This window comes from Mizuhopecten yessoensis, unplaced genomic scaffold (genome assembly GCF_002113885.1).
Source record: "Mizuhopecten yessoensis strain PY_sf001 unplaced genomic scaffold, ASM211388v2 scaffold10621, whole genome shotgun sequence".
Classification (NCBI taxonomy): Eukaryota; Metazoa; Mollusca; class Bivalvia; order Pectinida; family Pectinidae; genus Mizuhopecten; species Mizuhopecten yessoensis.
Window position 1 is genome coordinate 1377526 of NW_018408638.1, and position 20094 is coordinate 1397619.

The 20094-nt window shown below is 38.1% G+C and overlaps 1 protein-coding gene across 2 annotated transcripts in view; it reads right to left on the reverse strand.

Moving 5' to 3' along the window:
• The window catches only part of LOC110461438 (E3 ubiquitin-protein ligase TRIM9-like), a 75009-nt gene that overhangs the window by 21172 nt on the left and 33743 nt on the right, over window positions 1–20094 (reverse strand). Inside the window, exons 4-6 of one of the 2 annotated variants that reach the window (XM_021514883.1) lie at window positions 9608–9764; window positions 7427–7438; window positions 1180–1319 (exon numbers count right to left, since the gene is read on the reverse strand). In XM_021514883.1, the coding sequence (XP_021370558.1) occupies window positions 1180–1319; window positions 7427–7438; window positions 9608–9764 (309 nt within the window). The remainder of the gene's footprint in view (window positions 1–1179; window positions 1320–7426; window positions 7439–9607; window positions 9765–20094) is intronic. The other variant, XM_021514884.1, reaches the window with a different exon arrangement.

Below are 20094 nucleotides of genomic sequence, written 5' to 3' on the forward strand. Positions count from 1 at the left end.
TCCCCCCCACCAGTCACCAAGCAAAGACCACCCCACCTCCACCCCCACCAGTCAAAGACCCCCCCACATCCACCCCACCAGTCAAAGTACACCCCACATCCACCCCACCCGTCAAAGTACACCCCACATCCACCCCACCAGGCAAAGTACACCCCACATCCACCCCACCAGTCACCAAGCGAAGACCACCCCACATCCACCCCACCAGTCAAAGACCACCCCACATCCCCCCCACCAGTCAAAGACCACCCCACCAGTCAAAAACCACCCCACATCCACCCCACCAGTCAAAGACCACCCCACATCCCCCCCACCAGTCACCAAGCAAAGTGCACCCCACATCCACCCCACCAGTCAAAGTACCCCCCACATCCACCCCACCAGTCAAAGTACACCCCACCTCCACCCCACCAGTCAAAGTACACCCCACATTCACCCCACCAGTCAAAGTACACCCCACCTCCACCCCACCAGTCAAAGTACACCCCACATCCCCCCCACCAGTCACCAAGCAAAGTGCACCCCACATCCACCCCACCAGTCAAAGTACCCCCCACATCCACCCCACCAGTCAAAGTACACCCCACATCCCCCCCACCAGTCACCAAGCAAAGTGCACCCCACATCCACCCCACCAGTCAAAGTACACCCCACCTCCACCCCACCAGTCAAAGTACACCCCACATCCACCCCACCAGTCACCAAGCAAAGTGCACCCCACACAAACCCCTACCAATGTTGTATGTACTGTACATATTATGTATTTGAAAGTCTCCCTATGTGAGTAAACCCACACCCCTTAAGCTGGACTTTCATAGTCAGGTTTCCTTCATTCTTTCAGTCATAACTCCTTAGCAACACTTGAACAACGTGACTAATTCCCCTCTGATGTCCCTCAATAACATACCCTGAAGTCTCTACAAATTCCCCCCTGGTGTCCCTCTATAACATACCCTGAGTCTCTACTAATTCCACAATCTGGTGTCCCTCTATAACATACTCTGAAGTCTCTACAAATTCCCCCCTGGTATCCCTCTATAACATACCATGAAGTCTCTACTAATCACCCCTGGTGTCCCTCAATAACATACCCTGAAGTCTCTACTAATCACCCCTGGTGTCCCTCTATAACATACCATGAAGTCTACTAATCACCCCTGGCGTCCCTCTATAACATACCCTGAAGTCTCCCCCATTGCCATCATCCAGTTCCAGGGAGTAGTTCTCTACAACATTGCCGATGTGTGGTTGCCAGGCGATGGTCACACTGTTGTTCTCTGCACTACAGCTCCCCGGGAGGATCATAGGTTTGTTTGGAGCTGAAAAACACATGTATCAATGGTGACATTACAATGGACACACAACAGTACACACCACCTCCTACTGTCAACTTGGCACTTGTTTATAATTCCAGTAATAATAACTCAATGATAAATAGTTTCAATCACTTTCCTATTAACTTCTGCTAGTGTTGATAATGAATTCCTTCCTCAAAATTACATGAGCTCAAAGAATTTCTGTTTCTTTCTGACATGAAAAATCTCTTTTTTTCTCCCTCCTATGATAATGGATAAACCCAGTCTGGGATTCTGTATTTTAGAAGATTTCATCAATTCTTCAGAAATGAACAGCTGTTGGAAACATTATATTTTATAGCAAAAACTGTTCCAGCTAAAAAACATTTTAATTATGGGAAATTTGATTTTGTTATTACAATGTCAAAAGCCCATACGAATTATACCTTTTCTGTATACTAAGATTGCTACAAAAATAAATATCTCTTTTACCCAATGGTCTAGTACAAATAACTCTTTATATTCTTGATATTTAAAAAAAAAAATCTAGGTTCCTGATAATTTGGCACAAAGAACCCTTCTATATTCCTGGCATTTTGGTACTAATAACCCTGATAATAACCCTGTTATTTTCCAAATAATTTTGGTACTAATAACCCTTCTAGGTTCCTGACAATTTAATACACACCTCACATGTTCATCATGATTCGGCATAAACCCTTCTAGGTTTCTGACAACTTGGTTCATGACCTCCATTTCTCCCACAATTTGGTACAAATAACCCTTCATTGTTCCGGACATTTTAGCAACTATCAACCCTTATAGGTTCTTAGTAATTCAGCACATATGACTTGACAATGTTCATGACAATTTGGACATTTTTGTAATGAGACAAAACATCACATGAAATGAAAATGTGCCTAGGAGGAGCTCCGCCATCATAAACAGACAGGGTACAGTAATTACACGTCCCTGACTGTTTGAAAGCCTCTACACTATCAATGTAAGATATGACAACCCTGACTAAAATAACGCCTGGAACTCTCCTGTCTTAAAGGACAGGATGTCTCAAGTACTTCATTATTACGGTCGTCATGACAATGAACAGCTTTCCAAAAATACTTGATTTACACACAATGGCTTAAAGCAAATAAAATAGATATTAACATTCCTAATTTGTGTCCTTAGATGCAGTTCTGATCAATTTACTTCTGGTATCATAAAACGTGTGATTAAACCCTTCAATTTAAGGTGCAGACACAACTTGCTGGTTGAGTGAAGCCAGAGAGTGGGGAAAAGCTGACAGGGTAACTCAAAGACTTTATGGCTTTCTATTAGCAATTAAAGGCATACCACAATGGCAAGCTGCTGGCAGGTGCAAACATTTAGAAGGAAACTATGATTTCTTTAAGGAAATAATGTAAAACATGTAGCACGTGCTTTTTTAAAATTGATAACAAAATGTGAATCGTTTCATGTCTCTAGGAGGATAACACCATAGATTCTATCATACGTAGGTAAACATCAAATCACAGCTCAGATTTATCACAGGTGCAACACCATTACTACTAAAGATTAGGCAACACTTTCTCCAGGAATGAAATTGGTGATCTTCAATACAACATGGTCTATGTACTCTGTATCTAAGTGTCTATGTACTCTGTATCTAAGTGATATAAAATACAGAACTTTGTTAGCTGAGCATGCCCGTGCATTGTTCGATCATCAAGTAATTGCAATACTGTGGTAATGTAACACTCCACATCTTCTATCAAGTCTGAACATTAAAAAAAAATACCAATATCTTGTTTAATATGTGTTTTCCATATTTTCTTGAAAAATTCTACATGCTTCATGCAAACAATGGAACACGGCTGCATGCATCACATATTTCATTTAATGAAATAATCTTACTGAATTTTCACTTTATTTAAAAAAAAAAAAAAAAAAGTTAGTACCAGGTTATCTTTGTATTTTTTTATAACACCAACAAATGGCTACAGAATTTTTAGGAGAAAAAGACCAATATTATAATACAGTTGTATGCAGTTCCTATTGTGTCCCTATCACTCGCTATCCTGCCGTCTGCTCTTTGCCTGGCTGAAGACGTCTCAAGCCTTTGAAGGTATGTAAATATTAATCAATGGAAGCCTATTTCCCACCAAAAATGGTTGAGTGTGACTTCAGTGATCACTCCTGTGGCCTTTTCCCCAATTTCCTCTTGTATCCTGATTGCTAGTAACCAAATTTGTAGTGTTTTCTCCGGGAGACAAAATGAATGCTTGTTCTGCAGTGTGTGGTGCTTGGTGGCGTTCTTTAGAGTTTGCTGACATTTGTATACAGGAGTTTCTGACAAATTGCTATGAGTAGATGATAGTGAATGAAGTGTTAGAAGTGTTGGAAGTGTTGGAAGGATCAGAGCGTTTAGCCAGGCACCAATGTAATGTTCACATACCCAGGGCCATACGCACTAACAACACTATAAGGAGAAGTGTTTTTTTAATTTCAAAATGTTTTGAAAATAAACCCCATATGTTTTCTTGAAATTTTGATTACTTTATCTGGATATTTACATCACTCTTAGTAAAACTAAAATAAATACATTGGATATTTACATCACTCTTAGTAAAACTAAAATAAATACATTGGATATTTACAACCCTCGGTAGTAAAATTATTTCATCTGGACATTTACATCACTCTGTAGTAAAATGATTTTATCCGGATATTTACATCACTCTGTAGTAAAACTAAAATAAATACATCGGATATTTACAACACTCGGTAGTAAAATTATTTTATCTGGACATTTACATCACTCTGTAGTAAAATGATTTTATCTGGATATTTACATCACTCTGTAGTAAAACTAAATTAAATACATTGGATATTTACATCACTCTGTAGTAAAACTAAAATAAATACATTGGATATTTACAACACTCGGTAGTAAAATTATTTTATCTGGACATTTACATCACTCTGTAGTAAAATGATTTTATCTGGATATTTACATCACTCTGTAGTAAAACTAAAATAAATACAAGTTTTCACCATTGACACCACTTCCTTAATTTTATGTCTTTTTTCCTTGTTAACCCAAAACATGTTACATATGGTCTCATAGTCTTTCAGAAAATGACAATATGCTTGAGATGCTCTGTACACTCAGCAACAGTAAGCCGCTGTGATGTCTGCTGAAGATTTTTTTTGTCTCAATAAAGCAAAGAAATCAATCAGAAAAGCAATAAAAGGCTAAAGTGTGTGTTCTGATCTACTAACACTTATAGACACAGCGGCGGTGATGAACAAGTGTTGGAAGCTTTAAATCTGCCTAGAAATAAGACTGTTTTATGTCCGTTACAAGTCAGCACCCGTGGCTCTGTAATTATAGTGCTGTACTCCTTTACCATATTGACTGTTAAAAGGAAGGACTTTTAAATAAGGAAGATTACTTTTAATGGTTTTTAATGGTATTCATTTACTTCCTGATTACACATGTATCTATATCACTACAATTCATTATGTTAAACTGATTATTTCCCCACTTTTGTTCTGACTTTCCTGTCCAGGGAATTACCTCCCCTATCAGTCATGTGTTAGTCAACATCCCTGCAGACTACCTCCCTCAGCAGTTTCAAATGGTGCAGACTAACTCCCTTGGCAATATACCTTAACCTCCTCAACAAGTACGACAGGAAACAAACCTGATCTCAGTAACTAGAAAAACTATGCTCCTCCAGCCCATATATATATATAACTCCTTTAAAGTTACATATATATTTACGCAACTACGTCATGGTTACACATTTAAATATATATTAAGCTACTTTTGCACAGACTCAGTAACAATACAATTACAACTATATAACTAACGTAATATCAAAATGCTCCTAATTAGTAGGACATCCACACAGCCGAGTGTAGTGATGGAGTGGTTTCCTGTAGGATACATTGACTTAGACTTACAGAAATCCCTGACCCTATGGTAACACAAGGTTAGGACCTAAAACTAAATCAGGTCATGTGATAAGGATCATGATTAGCTATTTGTGAACAATTGTACAGCATATAAAATTGTAAATAAGAAAATTAATGATCCATCTGGTCATCTTATTTAAAGACTTTGGTGAAACAAAAAATAAAAAAAATAAAAGTAAGTTGCTCTGTAGTTAATCTTGACATAAATATGGACAAAAGACAGCCAAGTGACATGACAACAGGTAAATAAACTAACAACCAGAGAAATGGTTTGGAGTCAGATCCAGAGGTCATAGGTAAAAAAAAGCAGAAAAACTAAACATACAAAAAGCCTGGAAGTTGGTGTGATTTACGAGGGGTTTAAAGACTTATACATCCCTCCACCTGACATAACCATTCTACCATTACTGACAGTAGGACCATAACTCATCAGCTCAACAGCCTTCACGCTAGACTCAACAGCCTTCACGCTAGACTCAACAGCCTTCACACAAGGCTAAAAGATACCTGTTACGGAGTCTTTTTATAGTCCGAACACATGTAGGAAAACGTTTACAACAAATAACTTTTATTATTTACCATGTTACAATGTTGATTAATTAATTCAAATAAAATCACAAAAATAGAAATTCTAGATATAACATATTATACATCAGTATCTCTTAAAATGCTCAACAGAGAATTACAATCTTGACTTTAATTATAGATAAAACAAGGTGAGCTGATGAGGTTATCAGACTTTGAATGAAATTAATGTTCACTGTAATAATACAAAATAAGAAAGGCACCGTGGATTCAGACCATGTGATCTATCAGTCCTGTCTTAATGTCAGCTGACAACACACAGGGTACGGAGTGATCGCCCAGTCCTGTCTTAATGTCAGCTGACAACACTCAGGGTATGGAGTGATCACCCAGTCCTGTCTCAATGTCAGCTGACAACACACAGGGTATGGAGCGATCACCCAGTCCTGTCTTAATGTCAGCTCACGACACACAGGGAATGGAGTGATCACCCTGTCCTAATATCAGCTGACAACACACAGGGGATGGAGTGATCACCCAGTCCTAATATCAGCTGACGACACACAGGGGATGGAGTGATCACCCAGTCCTAATATCAGCTGACGACACACAGGGTATGGAGTGATCACCCAATCCTAATGTAAGCTGACAACACACAGGGTATGGAGTGATCTCCCAGTCCTGTCTTAATGTCAGCTGACAACACTCAGGGTATGGAGTGATCACCCAGTCCTGTCTTAATGTCCGCTGACGACACACAGGGTATGGAGTGATCACCCAGTCCTGTCTTAATGTCAGCTGACAACACACAGGGTACGTAGTGATCACCGAGTCCTGTCTTAATGTCAGCTGACAACACACAGGGTATGGAGTGATCACCCAGTCCTGTCTTAATGTCAGCTGACGACACACAGGGTATGGAGTGATCACCCAGTCCTAATGTAAGCTGACAACACACAGGGTATGGAGTGATCACCCTGTCCTAATATCAGCTGACGACATACAGGGTATGGAGTGATCACCCAGTCCTAATATCAGCTGACGACACACAGAGAATAGAGTGATCACCCAGTCCTAATGTCAGCTGACGACACACAGAGTTAGTAGGGAAGCTTGACACAGGCAGCACATTCCTCATTTTATCAACATCAGGATAATTTGACTAATCTTGTATATTTTTAATAGTCTGTATTGACCCTTTCACCTGTAGATCCACAGTGGACTGTCCAGGTGATTGATATGGACATGTCCAATGAGACTTATAGGGTTACAACGGTCATACCAATCATCCTTTAGATCAATTATCTTCAGCAGGTCTAACAAATTATTATAGCTGATCGGAAATTCTGAGCAAGTTTCAGAATAAGCATAAGCCTTTCCCCATGTTTAATACGGACTCCCCTACAGGACATTACGACTGAAACAATGATCACACATATAATGAATGACAACAGTGGAAGTTTAACCAAAAGGAAAAAAATGAAATAAAAAGGCTTTTTTTTTTTACAACAAACATACATTTATGGCATTGCAGACAACACAGAATGAACACAAAAGGATGGCTAAAAACAATCAAACTAGAAACGTGTTTAAGAATAGTGTAAGCATGCCTAGAAATGACTTACCAACAACACCCTCTAATGACAGAACGAAAAACAAAGATGACACTGTAATGTGATTGTCAGATAATTCCACCAATATTATATTTCTGTGAAAATTTGTAAATCAAAAATTTAGATAAATTCTTCAAACACCAGCAATTGTGGTAAGCTGGCCTGATGCTACAACACTTTAAGTTTAAATCATCTCCCAATAGGACTTTTTGAAGTTGGTGATGCTTTCTGTTTTCTTTTGGTTTCTCTGGATTTCGGACTGATTGATAAGCCAATGATAATGTAAATAGACCTTATCAAAAATATTCTGATTTCAGACTTTAAAACTATAAAATTAAGTCCATTAATTGTCACATCGCTGTTAGTGAGAGGTTCTTTAGGTATCAATCTAATTAAAATTATATCTTCACATCGCTCCCGTTTACTGATATGTCGCGTTGAAGATCTAACAACATCCCGTAGAGGGTCATGTTCAGGCGACCTTTGCATTAACCAATCAGATGAGAGCTTACGCATTTCTGTAAGTGATGATGTAATGATTTCGGAACACACTTGCTATGATAAAAGACCGAGAGGTGTCAAATGAGCATCGAAAATGGCGGCGCCCATGACACCACGCCGTGTCTATCTACAAGACAACGTTTGTACAATTTGTGGATTTTGCTTTGAAATAAGAGAGACTTCCTCTTCTGGTGATGTTGTCGTTAAAAAGTTTAACAACCTGAAACTAAAATTAACCAATGACAGGCTTCGCAATATTCAAACTATCACTGGACCAGACGAAAAAGTGGATTTTGGGCTACGAGGTGTCTGCATTAAATGCTACAGGTCCTGCTTTCTGATTGGTTGAAAGAAAGAGTTATGTCGTGTTTTGATTGGCTTGTTATAAATACGATAATGCATTCATGTTGACCTCTGACGTGACCCTCTATGGGATGTTGTTAGATCTTCAACACGACATATCAGTAAACGGGAGCGATGTGAAGATATAATTTTAATTAGATTGTTTAGGTATTGGTCACCTACAGGAAGGATGGTCAAGCCACTGTGACAGTTTTTTTATGGGTGTTTGTTTCATTATATCTGAAGTAGTTGTACACATTTTCATGGGTGCCTGGTTCATACATCTTCACAAGTAACACACATTTTTGTGTGAGCGACTGGTACAAACTAGTTATAACATTTCCACAGTACTTATAATCATGATTAGACTGTACCCAGTGTATATTATTATACAATATATAATGGTCAGATAAAAACTTAACCTACTCTATCTTCTGTTCTATTGTCGGAGACATTTTCAGTGCCAGCAAATAATAACTATGGAAATATTAGGTAAACAGTACAGACGGCTATTACGCGTGTTATTCATGAGGTGAATGTACCATGCATTACAATCATCAGCCATCACTCCAGCCTCATTTCCATCCCTCCGCTAATGATGTTATGTCTTCTCATAGGAAACTAATTATCACATTGAGCCACTATTGAAAATTTTCGTTTTTTACGTTAATAGATTAACTAGACCATCACTGAATGAATCATCCTTCCATAAGACTGTGTCTATCAGCTTATAGACATCAATTAGTGGTGTAAATATTCACCACATAACTTACCAGGGAAAGGTGGACACTCGCTACAAGTGTTCATCTTATTACAGCTGTGTTTTATAAAGAGCCAAACACACACTAGCACTCAATGCCATGACAAAAAATTTCGTGTTATCTCTGCTTCATATAAATCTTAGTACAAAATGTTTGAAATGGAATTTGTTTTGCACAGAAAATACAGAAGTTATCTTGCATGGCTTCAAGTCCGATATAAAACCTTTTCTGAATATCAAATAACTTCTACCTGGAAGCAAATAAGAGATAAATAGACAAGCTCGGAAATGTCAACGACAATTTGACCTCAGAACATCCGGCTGCCCCAGACTATTCCTCCCAAATAAAGCTGGACCCAGAGGCAAGTTTGTTTATCATTAGTTAAGTAACTGTAGCACATATATAGCCGCCACTGGCAAAGATAGGTGATTATCTAAATTTAACAGGTACAATGGATTCAGGTAACATTCTGTTAAGTCGCTGCCTCCATCAAAAGACACTCTGATAATATCTTCTTCTGTTTCTTGAATATCATTAACTTACACATTAGATACAAAAGCTTTCTCTTATTAAAAGATAAAATGGCTACCTTTCATCTGGAAGAAGTTCATAGTTTGTATGGCATGTAGAACAGACTTGTTGTCCAGTGTGAGCTCAAACTCGGGAGAAATTCTAGGGACAAACTCCATTTCCTTGTTAAAGTTTTGGTCGGCGACAGACACCCTGCTCAGTAAGCCATTGGACACCTGAAATACACAATACAACCATACATTACTGACAGAAAGGATGTGTAGTGGGTTACTACATATAATGCATCTTTATGGACATCAGGGCTAAAATGTCTGTGGGCAACACCTACTGACAAGGATCAGGTGTTGGGTGTAGACATCACCATCAGCGACCACACTAATTATACACCATCAGATAATATGTAATTTCAAAATATAGAAATAAGTTTTTTCTCTCCTATGCATTGTCTGATTATCAACCTGACTCGAGGTTTGGCAGCAGCATCTGTTATAATTGTCCTTCAAATCGTTATTACGGAGTGATCGTGCCACTCAGATATGCCAGAAGGGTTAGAAATAACGATAATGATCTAAAAAAATAACTATGACAAGTTGAAATTGGTTTAATTTGAAAATGTCATGAACTGAAATTCAAACATAATTCAAAATTGATTCTAAAGCTAACATGAAGTAAAAACCACAATGTTTTTCAAAAATTGAGGAAAAATTATTTAAAACAAAATCAATTTCAGAATATTTTCTCTTTTGAACCTTTATTCCAGAGAAGTATTTCCACATCTTGACAGTTTTAATACTGCAGTGTATAGATTTAAAGTTGTATGGAAAAATGATTAAACAGGGATTTGATACCCGGGCAAGTAAAGCCATATTGATGGATCGCTTTACAAACCCCAATCGTACTGGTTATTAATAACACTAATACATCATAACAATGCAGGTTTCCGTTTATAGACGCAAATACCTCAACTTTTGTACCGAACAATTTATTGAATAAATCAAGCCTGAAAGCCTGACTGATGTGTGCCAGGAATTCATTAGTGAACCATTGTTTATGTTAATCAAACAAACCATCCCCTAACGTCTCACTGACAATTTGAATATTTTCATTGTAGTTCCCACGGGGTTTATATTGAAACAAATCTCAAGGCACAAGACAGCGATTCAATTCACAAAGGTGATGTAGAAAGAGAAAGTGTGCGATTGTTATGTTGGGGAGGCTGGGTGGATTATCCCATTGTTGTGGCCTATAACCATGACAGATGTCATGCAAATTGGCAACTGTAGTGGCACATTAGGGGGCATGTCTCCTTTAACACTCCTACACAAACTTCATATGGGAGAGCATATCCAGGGGAGGTAATGAGTGAGAGGTAAACCATTACTTTCATTAATCTATCACTGGACCAGAAAGTTGTATAACCAATCCATTCACTTACAGGCTAATTACCAAGGTTATCTCCCTTTACTGTATCGTGCAAAATCAGGGGTATGTTTACTTCTTGAGGCAATAACGCCTATCTCTTTTTAACTTGCATCATCATACACATTTACATACTCTTTTTACGAGTTAATACATTTTATGATATTCTTCACAACAATAGAAAAACTGCAATTTTCCTGAAAAGCTATTCATACAACTATACCATATTACCATACACAGTGATGGTATGATACACTGAATCACATTCCCTGATGATATAAACAATCACATGTAGACCTAGATTGTCCACTGGACACCCCATTATCAAATTACTGTGGTTAAACAGTCATGGACACATCACCATTTAAGTGTCGTCAGTCCTTACACTGGATGTACCCAGTCAGACTGACCAAAGGACATTGGTCAAACCTCATTTACATAATGACTTCTTATGTTCTAATAAGAACCTAACCTGGTGATCTACATATATTAACATAATATCGCATATAATGACCACACAATACAATCCACATATCTACCGACCTATTTCGTGGACTGGGATACCTTACAACTGGCCATGGTTATCTATAATAGTTGACAACACGGATAAGTTAATTAGTTTGGTACCAAACTGACCTTAATCCCCAAGGTCAGCTTCGCTCAGTACAGCTTGTTAAGATTCATACCTACACCAGTCATACTGACCATCAATGGTCAACCAGAGGTCATCTTGCATATCAATGAGTACTTGAGAGACAAGGTTAGAAACTACATAAAATATACATGACTAGACAATAGAACATTTCCCCCAGGACAACAAGGAGCTGTGGCCAGCCTCTGTAACGATAAAACACATTCATCTCAGTCCACCATAGACACAGTGCAATGATAGTCACCATGTTACGATCAATTACGTTGACTATTGCCACACAACCAATAAGAAAGTCGCAACGGGATGAGACTTGATCCGGTCAGGGGTCACTATAGACAGGTTTTATGGCACACCAATTGCTACTGAATGTCAAATCCAAATCAATGTTGGCATCCAAATCAATAGTCAACTGTTGATGTCGGACCCAATAGTTTGGAGAGCACCTTAGGTGTTTTGCAGGCTAAATATCTGATTTGATTTCCACACTTGCAGTCATACAAGCACTGAATCACATTTGTGTAATGATGGTTAAAATGCTCTCAGGGTAAATTGAAAAAGCATTGTAAAATACTAGACGAAAGGAACATTGTAAATCCTCCATTACAAGTTTTTGTTACAGCTACGAAAATTCATGCTACAAATAAAACTGCAGAGAGCATCATTATCTCAATTGTGATTTGAAAAGAAACTTTCTAGCCTCAGACCATACAGTTGATGACAATCTATGGTAAGTGTATCACATGAAGCTTTGTACCTATCAGTGTATATCTGTTATACACCTGTAGATATATAGATATATATTACACCTGTAGATATTGGTAGTACAGGTGAGGAGGGCCCTAGATGATACATATGGTACTCCAGCACTGTCTATTACAGGAAGTCTTTAGGCTATAACTTGTAACCCTGTGATATATTTTATGACCTATTTAGCGGAGATGTGATACGGTAGTAGTTATTTGCTGTACAGCATCCATCAACCATAGCTGTATAATGTGACAGAAACCATCTATTGATATATCCATCAAGGTAGCTATATATAGAAACGTAACTAAAATAAACCAGTCAAATTAGCAGGATACCAGTCGGATACAAGTCCGTGTCCACTGACCAATGCAGACTTGTGATATTTAAACTGTCTGATACATTGATACCTAATGAGTTATGGACTGTATACATTTACATCTATAGGTAATGCCTGTCTCACAGGGGCTATTCTGAATGAAACATCATTTACTAATTAAATAATGCAATTTCAAGGCAGACAAAATCCATATAGTTTTGTCGGTTCACATAAGATTATAACCCTATACGATTGATGTAGATACAGCTCTGTATATATACATCAGAGTGAAGCTAGAAAAAAATCCTAATAGTTCTGAAAACCATAAAGTCATCACCAACCAACCAATCCGACAAACCTTCACTATAAAATTGTTACCACCTAACCAGTCCTGACTAAGCTTCTCTGTAATGTTAAACGGAGTGCAATGCTTAGCATGCTGCTTTAAGCTTCATAACCTTATCTTTTGGTTACAATAGTTCACAGTTTTAATTAAACACAAATCACTGACACAAAACTCCTAACAGAGCAAAATAAGATTAAAGCAGAACTCCTGATATTTGTATTTAGTATCTCTAAGGACAATCCTTCCTGATCATTCAGGCTGCTGTGAAAGGGTGTTACACCTTACTGGTCAAGCCACCTTCCTGATGATTCAGGCAGCTGTGAAAGGGTGTAACACCTTACTAGTCAAGCCACCTTCCTGATTATTCAGGCAGCTGTGAAAGGGTGCAACACCTTACTGGTCAAGCCACTATCCTGATAATCCAGGCTGCTGTGAAAGGGTGCAACACCTTACTGGTCAAGACACTTTCCTGATGATTCAGGCAGCTGTGAAAGGGTGTAACACCTTACTGGTCAAGCCACCTTCCTGATCAGATGAATGAGATTAACAAGAACAAACAAACTATAACCAGGCCTCTGTGAGGTACAATCCAGTCATCTGCTGATCAGAAGAACTTAACCAAGCTGCTGTGAAGGATGGTCCAACAACTTCATATAGGTGTCAATCACCCCAGGTTACCTCTCATAAAACCCTGCAAATTCACAAAGTAAGCCTTACTGGTCAAGTTACCTTCCTGATCAGACTTAGCTAGGCAGCTGTGAAGAATGGTCTAACACCTTAGTTACAGGTCAAACCACCTCCCTGATCAGACTAGGCCAGGCTCAATGAAGCTGCTGTGAAGAACAGCTCCACACCTTACTGGTCAAGCCACCTCCCTGATCAGATGAAGGATCAGTAAGACAGCTATCACATATATGTCATTCCACAGATAACAATGTGTTCTATCAGCCAGGATTCTACAGATACCAATATGTTCCCTATTTAGACAGGATTGCTCCCTCCATCACAATGATACAAGATGTATCTATTTCCTTCAAAGAGAACAGGCTATCTGATCTGAATGGTAAATATATCTTTCCAAGACAGAACTCACACTAATCTTGTAAGCAAATACTGCTCCCCAAACCATGAAATTACTTTGACCTAAAATGACTAAGAAATAGATAAAATAAATAAACCAATAAAAATTCACTCACGGTGGATAAACAAAGACAACCTTGATCCCCTTGTGATCAAAGAATCAAACATGTCAGTCTCACCTCCCTCCGTTACTTATTACTTTCTGCCAGATAAAACAATAAATTAGGTCCCTGTAATGTTTGAAGGCAATGAGGTACATAATGAGAAGATCCCACTTTGTCTCAAGCCTGTTATTGATAAGATAAGCAATAAGAATTATAGTCGTTCCATTGATGCTGGTATACCTCCCTCAGACTTGGACACTTGTAATCTATACCTCCCTCAGACTTGGACACTTGTAATCTATACCTCCCTTAGACTTGGACACTTGTAATCTATACCTCCCTCAGACTTGGACACTTGTAATCTATACCTCCCTTAGACTTGGACACTTGTAATCTATACCTCCCTCAGACTTGGACACTTGTAATCTATACCTCCCTCAGACTAGGAGCCTTGTAATATATACCTCCCTCAGACTTGGAGACTTGTAATCTATACCTCCCTCAGACTTGGAGACTTGTAATCGTTGTCATTAGGACTATTTCGGGGGTGGGGCAAAAAGTAGCACACACTGCACATTTCCTTTTGACCTCCAAAATTAAATGGATTGAAACAGAATCATGACAATGAATTGACTAGGAGTGACTCTGGATTTCTTTGACCCTCCCTACAGAGTTCGGGATCACTGACTGTGGATGTACAGGCATATTAAGAGGATCCTGTAATTATAAGAGGTCCATGTTATATTCATCATATCAAAGCCATGGGCCTCGTTAACACTGGGACTCCTTCAGCTTCTACACATTTGTTTTCATATGTATTTTCAAGAATTTCTTTTTTTGCCACAGACATAGAAATATGCAATGCATAACTAAATGCAGATATGTTTTACAATTCTAAAAACAAATCAATACTCCAACTGAAGTGAATGAAGGGCTCAGACATGAACGCCTGATGATTTTCATCCTGTCAGTGCACTGTGATGGAGTATTTCAGTGCACTTCTAATTGGTCGTCAGGCAACGACAGCTCTCGAGTATACAGTCCTACACCAAGATACTTTCTCATACAGTTTTTTTAAATTGCCTAAAATATGAATTCTATTGGTGCAGGTTCTGAGGTCATTAGTTGCATGTTTACGTATACCTACGAACATCACACAGGTTTACTTATGCTGAAGTCTTTATTACATGCCAATTGCCGGCAAAAGTAGTCTGCTTTTCATCAACTTTGAACCGGCTACTTTTTCAGAATAATATGTAGAGGTCAACATTTTAGCATGTGAACATTCAACTGGCTATTTTTTTCAAGCCAATCATCTACTCCAATACTTGGTGAGACTAACAGTGCTTTTTTTTTTTTTTTCAAAGGAAACATTTGATTAAGTTTACTCTGTGCCTGTGGCCAAATTGAAGACTATTTACAACATAAAAATAGTCCACCGAAAATACATGAAAGGAAAGATCAGACAGGTCAAGCATCTTAAAAGATATGACAGCATGGGTCAGCCATCTTTAATAGATAGGACAGCTAAGGTTCTAAAATGGCCTTCACATAAAAAGATAGATCTTAAAGCACCAGTTGAAGTATTAAAACCAGTAATAAGATAATTGTGTACCTTCTGATTTTATAGTTACAGTAGATTGGATAAGTTTGGCACTGGGGCTATCATACACAAGCTGTAGGAAACCCATCTGATAAGATCCAATCACAAATCACTGACCCTGGAAACTGTTGAACCATGACGGACATGATAGCCCAGGAATTACTGAACCCTGATGGACCTGACACAGACTGAGGCTAATTCCCAGATGAGGATCGTGTATGTATTTTGATGATAAAGTTGGGTCTGAATGTGTCCATGTAGGATCTACTTATAGCGTTTTACACAGATACTTATACCTCCCAAGGGGATATAGAACAGATTATTTTTCATATCAATTCAATGTCATTGATACAGAAGAGATAAATCACCATCGACACACTGTAGCAACATCCTTTTAGTTCTGACACTGGAGAATTTCTTTGTGGTCACAATATATAAGGACTACGTAACTGCATTTATATTTTGACTTAAATGTCTGAAACGCAGTATGTACTTTTATTAAAATGGGGAGGTACAAATAAAGAGGAGCATGAGGTTATAAAGTTCTGTTTTGTTGAGAGAGTTATATAAATAGGCTAAATCACCATCGACACACTGTAGCAACATCCTTTTAGTTCTGATATCAGAGAATTTCTTTGCGGTCACAATATATAAGGACTACGTAACTGCATTTATATTTTGACCTCAATGTTGACCACCAAAACGCAGTATACTTTTACTGAAATGGGGAGGTACAAATAAGGAGGAGCATGAAGTTATAACTTTCTGTTTTGTTGAGAGAGTAAATAGACTGTAAGTACGGAGTCTGTTTTCACAGTTACATGATGTTACCCACTGTTAGCGCAGTATGACATCAGTCTTTGTTTGGAGTAGTCTACCTGTAGAAGTCTACTGTGTCAGGTCTGTCAGCAATCAGACTGTTAATCTGTCATGATGACCACTGGCCAGGCTACCTCATCCCTTGGCTATCTGACCACCTCTAATCTAGATGTCTGGACGCCTGTCCAGCCCTGGTCAGGCCTGTCATAGGACACCCTTAGGTGGTTTTAACTTGCATTATTGCTTCATTACTGGTAGTTAGGTGTATCCTCATAGCCATTAGTGCTACATCAATATAAATAAAATTCCTCCATTCCAATAATTTCTCTATAATAAACAACACTGCATGATCTCACACATAAAAAAATCCTGCCAAGTGTTTCTACTATTTCAATTTGTTAAACAATATTTCATTTGATAAAGTCAAAACAAATTGAGCACAATTTATTTTATTTTCACAAATTTCTGCAAACTTGTAGTCAGGGTTCAGTTTTCTGAGCCCCGCCCCAGTTCTCCGCAATAAGACGTAAGCTACATACCAGGTGCACTGACACTAGATACAAGTACTAGCTAGGTAATATACACTGTACAATTGGTATACAATATCAGCCAACTAATGAAGACATCATTTACAGAGAATTTACTGAGCAAAGCAAGAATAGCACAATGTTAACTACTTCCTACAAAGTTAACAGGAGACCACTGACAAATGGAAACAAAATAAACCACATTATATGAAGGAAAAATATACGGTGATGTCTAGACGTCCACCAGACAAACACCTCAGAGAGCTACCTAACATTCCCATGAGATTGATGTATAAATGGTCAATATACCAGAGTTGTGAGTACCTCACAGAAAGCTACCTAGTATTCCTGTGAGACTGTTGTATAAATGGTCAATATATACCAAGTAAACAATGGTACCCAGTGCCTGCAGTAGGGCCGCCAACAAAATGTCTCGAGGCCTGGGTCAGGTGTTTACCATTGTGTCAGAGACACCAGCTGTGGTATGGAGGTAGATCCAACCTATTGTATTAAGTAGGGTCTTTGTACACTCCACCATCACAATCTACAGTACTTAGATGTCACAGCTAGTGTGTGTGGCTAAATGTCAACCAAGTTTAGTAAGGCATTGTAGCAATGTTTTCATTTCTCTAAAACAAAGTTGACATATATCTACAGAAAGCTTAGGCCTAAACATGTCAATAAAACAACACACACTAGAAGTAGAGTACGAGTGTTCTATTAACAGATCAAACCAAACATCTCCTATACGTCTGGAATTTCCAAAATATAACTCCAACACGTTTAATTTATAGCCTCCATTAGAACTAATTTAAAAGAGAAATTATTACATTAACTTACAGGGGTGAACAATTTTATATTCAAAATATAACATGCAGTCAGATTTTGAAAAATTCCACAAGCCTGACCTATATTATATATCTTCACTAGCCATGAGTGAAAATATTACAACCTTTAACCAAAATTGTGAAGCAATGATATACAGTATGTTAGTAGTATAGTAGTACAGGTACATGTAGCACTCAAGACCGATTCTACAGGTAGAATCAAATTAAATGGGGAAGTTCCTCCCCGCGATATGTATTGTTTTGGGAATCAACATTTACAACTGTACAGTATCAATTTTAACATTTTATCATGACATCATTTCATTTTACTTAATCTATCACAGATACAGATAACAGATACCTTTAATACTTATATTTCCTAATTATATCCCCTAGCAGTGACATGTTTATATTGGAAGGTTTAACCTCAACAACCAATGTTAGCCGAGGTTATCAGTAGAGTCTGCTTACTTGATAATTTATGTATCAAATTAGCCTATATGAGATTGTATGTCAAAATCTTGTGATAAGGCCCAATGTTATGCTCATTACGATTGGCTCCAGTATGAGGCACCTCACTGTTATGGTACAACTCGGGTCCTGTGTAGAGGTGGCACTGGCCTCTAATCATTGCACAGTACACCAATCTAGATTACACAAGGAATCAGTTACATTTTATTCATGTTCAACAATATAAAAGGATCAGATTCTACAGATTATGGAAACCAGTAATGACATTTTATTTTATAAAAATGTACACGTTGATCTTTGATCATTTTCATTGTAAAGTGGTTTAGCCGTGGCTATGATGTTTCTATCTTATTGTCTACTAACCATTGTACTTAGGGCTACAAAAGTACAGTACACATGTATTTACGATATATTATAACAAAGAACGCTCAAAACTCGTATTATGTGGGCTCTTTACCTTCAGTACAGCCACACTGTACTGTTCATGGTACATAATGAAATGAAATTTCAAATCAATCGTGGTACCTGTTAAGTTTTCCAGTACTATATATATAACGTCTGAGAACTTTTTATCACATTGAGTAAGAACCTTTCCCAGAAGTGTCTACTTGGCTGTTTAATGACAGAACCCATCAGTGTTTTCAAATGGAGGAGTTAAGTATGAAAAGGTTTATTTTTGTAAATTACCGGTACATTTCAATGTGTAACACTTCAGTTTGTGATAGAAACAGCACGATATATACTCCAACACTCCATCCAGAACACATAACGTACTGTTCTAAATATCAGGATGAAATTCCAGTCCTATAAATACCTATATGGAACCCCCAGGGAGTATGTGTTGCCCCTCCCCGTCCCTCCCTAACCTATTACCCTCCTGTTCTACTGATACAGCCCATGCCACCATTACACCTGGTGAGGGAAACCCTCACAGAGAGTCAAAACTGCCATCTTATCACAGAGTGGTGAATTATTTTCAAATTGAGTGTGGCCTGGAGCAGTTAAATGAGCACTATCTACCCCTAAATGAGGGTATATCTCCTCATTTACTCCTGTTTATACACCAATATTATCACAGTCGACAAAACACTTATCCTCGACATAAACTACACAACTTTGACAGAATTCCCGATTGCATTGGTAACCGTTTCCCCATCACTCTATAAAACTCCTTGTTTTGTTTTTATCAGTGGACACTAGATCCCGGGTCGCTGTATCACTTCCCCATTTTGATTTGTGTTTTATCAATTGATCTCCACTTGCCTGATCAGCTAGGGTTTAGACAGCCACCGGATCGATCAGTTAGGATCAACCCCCCTACCAGATTGTAGTCTAGCGCCACGTATCTATCTCCTATGGCGTAAATTGTCTGTGAAGTTGTCAATACACTTAACCAATCATACATACCTTTAGCTTTCCTATTTATTGCATTATACAACTTAAAATCAGAGCAGATTTTCCAAGATAGAAGCAATAAATGATTCACATTTATAAACATCTACAAATAATACCTAACATAATACACTAACAGCGTATCAGCAGTCACGATTACAACACATACCAATGTTATAAGTGGACCAGTCACGATTACAACATATACCAATGTTATAAGTGGACCAGTCACGATTACAACA